Source organism: Juglans regia, chromosome 7 (genome assembly GCF_001411555.2).
Source record: "Juglans regia cultivar Chandler chromosome 7, Walnut 2.0, whole genome shotgun sequence".
Taxonomy (NCBI): Eukaryota; Viridiplantae; Streptophyta; class Magnoliopsida; order Fagales; family Juglandaceae; genus Juglans; species Juglans regia.
The window spans coordinates 14,607,348-14,611,172 of record NC_049907.1 but is presented as its reverse complement, the minus strand read 5'-3'; the positions used below and the strand labels follow the sequence as shown (position 1 = coordinate 14,611,172).

Here is a 3,825-nt window from a genome sequence, read left to right as displayed (position 1 = left end):
CACGTTTGCAAATGAGGTGAGCATTGTTGGATAAGAAGAAAGAGGGGTGACTTTTACGCATAAGGCCAATCGTTTGCCTTAAGCCATTTTGATGGATTGGCACTTGGCCTACAATATGGTGTTGATACATACATTTTAAAATACAATCTCTTATGGGTGTTAATTACCTTCCAATTATGCAACACTCTTTATATATGATCTTGTAGTAGCGACTAATCGAAATGTCGTTGCCGTGCAAGATTCTCGATCGAGAGGGTCTCACTTATTGTAGTTGTTGATAGGCCTGAAACCTGGCTTGGTAAAGCCAGGTTTGTACCCGACCCGAAAGCCCTCATAATAAGGCTCCAACTCGAATCGACTCGACCCGAACAAAATCAAACTGGGTTGAACCTGTACTTCCAGAAACGGAAACTGATCTTCTTAAGAAAAACAAAGAAACAAAAAGTCAAAAACCGATTCGGTGATTTAAAAACCACAGAGAGGAAAAGAAAGAAGTCGTATTGGGATCAAAGGAGAAGATCTCGCTAAGAAAGTGAGCCATCCCCAAACCTCGACCTGCCCAGCACCAGCAGCAGCGACAGCAGATCTGTAAACGGTTGCGTCTAGCTCGAGCAATACTACGTTGAAGGCAGAGAAGCAGATGTGTAAATGGCGGCGTCTAATGGCGTCTTCTAGACTCTTCTCTTCTCTTCTCTGCATAGCAAGCTAAAAAAAGCTCATCATTTTTTGCTTATCTCTCGGCAACTACTAAGGAATTTAATTTATGGTGGACAAGAAGAGGGCGTGGGATATTGGGTGGAAGGAAAGAGAGGGCCTCCAAGACAATAGAGCAAGAGAGATAGTCGACGAAGATGAGCTTGGACTCTATAGCACCTTACTGCACTGAGATAGAGCATAGTCAGTGAGATTTTGGCACATTGTTGATTTTTGGCCACGAGTTTCAACTTTTTCTATTTCATCCTCCAGGCCGATTTCAAGTTCAATTTTTTTACTCTTGATTTTTCTGTAATATATCTGCTGCTGAATTCTGATATGGTGGTGAAAATAAGATTTGATAAGATGAATATAGAAGCTTCGCGGTGGGGACCAAGTCCAACGATTAAGTAAGCAACTGGTTAGGGTTTGTGGAACTCTTGGACGGCTTGACACCAATTAATAAACCTGTTAATTTAGTCAAATTGAAGACTCGCTCATGTAATACCCGACAAAATATAGGTCGATTCGGGTCAACATAATCGGGTTCAGAAAGTACTCAGGTCACATGCACACCCCTAGTTGTTGAATGAGTGCGGCTACACATCAGCCGCACTCTCTGCACACCGTAATATATATATTTTTTTTTTAAACTCAACAACACTTGATGTGTTGAGGCTTACATCAACAGTAAGCTGATGTAAATAATTTCTCTTGTTGAATTTGGTCATAAATGCATTAATTTGAGGAAGGTTGCATTGAAAGCTGTAATACTGCTATGCTAATTTGTTTTCTTTGGTACTCTTCAGATTGAGCGGCTCATGCGCATAACTTGGTTAAATACAAGCAACTTGAAAAATCATGGTTAGGATTCAAAAATATAAATAATATTTATAATTATAATGTTCGCATTCATTATAAAAAAGTGAATAAATATGATAATATGAAAAAAAATTAATTTTTAATGATAAACTACAATTTTTTTTCAAAAAGAGTAAGTGAACATTGCAGAATCTATAACTGTACCTAACATTATTCTATGAAAAATTAGAAAACTAACTCAAACCAAGCTGTTTGCACAACCTTTTTATCCAAACCAAATTCGACGGTCAGGGGACATGCTTTTCAACTCCTTGTTTGCCCTCAGAATCAGAAAAATTAGAATCCTTAATTTCCTCTGTCAAAAATCATAGGGGATGAAAGAGAAACGCATGAACTTCAAGAAACTGATTTGATTCAGCTGAGATTACCCATGTCCATAAACACGTGCATTAACCATACCATGTACTCGCACGTGCAACTCAAGCGGAACACTCGGCCCATCCTTCCACAGACTCAGGTCGTGCCTTCCGGACCCTCAGCGCACGTGCGACCTTCGCCTCAGCGGCCAGGATCACGTTAGCTGGCACTCCGGACACCTCCTCCAGTCTCCTCAGTTTCTGACACGTGTACAGTGAATTGTGCCCGCTAAATCTCAAGCCCAACCAAAGCGACGTCGCCACGGACACTCGGAAGGGAAAAGCTGTCAGCATGCCCAAAGAAAATCCCAAGGCTTCGGAGGCTTCGGGTACCACCAAATTACCATTCACCCCAAGCTTGCTGCACCAATTCACGAAAATAGCCTCTGCCTTCACGTCCACGCTCAACGACACCGCTCTGATCTTCTTCTTCTTCTTCGCCGACAAGGAGAATCTCGCCGGGACGTACGCATCCTCGCCAGACATCTCCGTGACAGAGCTCGTAACGCTCCGGTTCACGATCTCGTCTCCTACTGTCCGATGTTCGAGCGAAATCCTCTTCGGGCCAGCAGCGGAGGACTCAGTGCTCGAAACGGAAGACGAAAAGGAATCGGAATCGTCGGAAAGATCCACGGGAGAGCAAGCCTGACAAATCTGCCGGAGAGCCGGAGCTCCGGAACCTGAAATGGGGTCCCCGATGAAGCCCTTGCAATTCAAGCAGAGCGCTTGGCGAACATGACGAGCAACGAGGAAATTGGCTTGGTGAACTCTGGAGTCGCAGCGGGAGCAAAGAAATGCAGCGTCCGAGGCACAATACAGAGAAGCCACTTCAGTGCACAACTCGCAAAGTATAGCTTTTCTCATGTTGGAAGACGGAGAGCGGATATAACGAAAGGATAAAGTAAAGAGAGAAAGGGGAGTGAGGGAGAGTAAGATCTAAGAATCAAGGGGGTTGAGGGAGGGAGTGAGAGATTAAATAGGCGCAAAGAAAGGGGTGTGGAATGGTATATCGAATCTAATGACTGAAAAATGTGACAAAAAGAAAAAAAGGAGAGAGAAAGGCGGTGGATCATGAGAAGCGAAACTAGTGGGTGTGAAAGAGGAATGCGCTTTATTTTTCATGGCTGAAATGATGACAGGCCCTGAAATGTGGTTTCGCTTCTACTTCTTACTGTTATAATTCATGCATCTTGCCCTGTCCACCACATAAACCTCGTTTCCGCAATAATTTTTGGTTTTCAGCTTTGGTCGTGTGCTGCCAACAAAATGAATGGAAAGTTGCAGACTTGACGTGGCACGTATGTGTTGTTTTTCGATTTCAAACGATCGTCAGAGTGCCTTTCCGCGGATAAAATTAACCCAGCTATTAACCATTTTTCTTTTGCATGTATCAAAAGTTTTTAACAGCAATTCAACTTTCGTAAATGGTCGAAATTTGATGGCGGCATATTACCTTGTTAATATCGTGTTTAGTACATTTATAGATAGCAATTCAGATTTTTAGAATTGAGTCTATAAAAATAGATAATAAGATAATTGGAAGAATAAGGCCTTGAAGTCGAGGAATCTCTAATATTAAAATTAGCATCATCTTTACAAAATTTGTAAACAAATAAAAGAATTTAAAAATTAGAGAGATTCTCGTACTTGCAAGTATAGAGGTTTTTAACAGCAATTCAACTTTCGTATATGTTCAATAGACTTAGAATATGACCTATTTTTTAAATAAAAAATTTGAATTCAAAAACCCCACTCATTTAAAAAAATAAAAATAAAAAAAACACTTCTATATATATGTAGTTTGAGTACATATTCTTAAAAGTCATGCATTAATTAGTTGTTGCATGCAATGGTAGAACAATAAGTTTTAACAGTAGGGTCAACTTTCCAACCT

At 41.0% G+C, this 3,825-nt stretch overlaps 1 protein-coding gene across 1 annotated transcript; it reads right to left on the bottom strand.

Moving 5' to 3' along the window:
• Nucleotides 1-1,632: 1,632 nt before the first annotated feature.
• Nucleotides 1,633-3,110, bottom strand: LOC108983659 (B-box zinc finger protein 32). The gene has a single exon (XM_018955368.2). It carries the CDS (start codon nt 2,793-2,795, stop codon nt 1,995-1,997), a length of 801 nt encoding a protein of 266 aa, XP_018810913.1. The 5' UTR covers nt 2,796-3,110; the 3' UTR covers nt 1,633-1,994.
• Nucleotides 3,111-3,825: the final 715 nt, after the last annotated feature.

What these genes read in the sequence shown, in the direction of transcription:
- LOC108983659 (XM_018955368.2), bottom strand. Translation starts at nt 2,795, where the DNA reads ATGAGAAAAGCTATACTTTGCGAGTTGTGCACTGAAGTGGCTTCTCTG.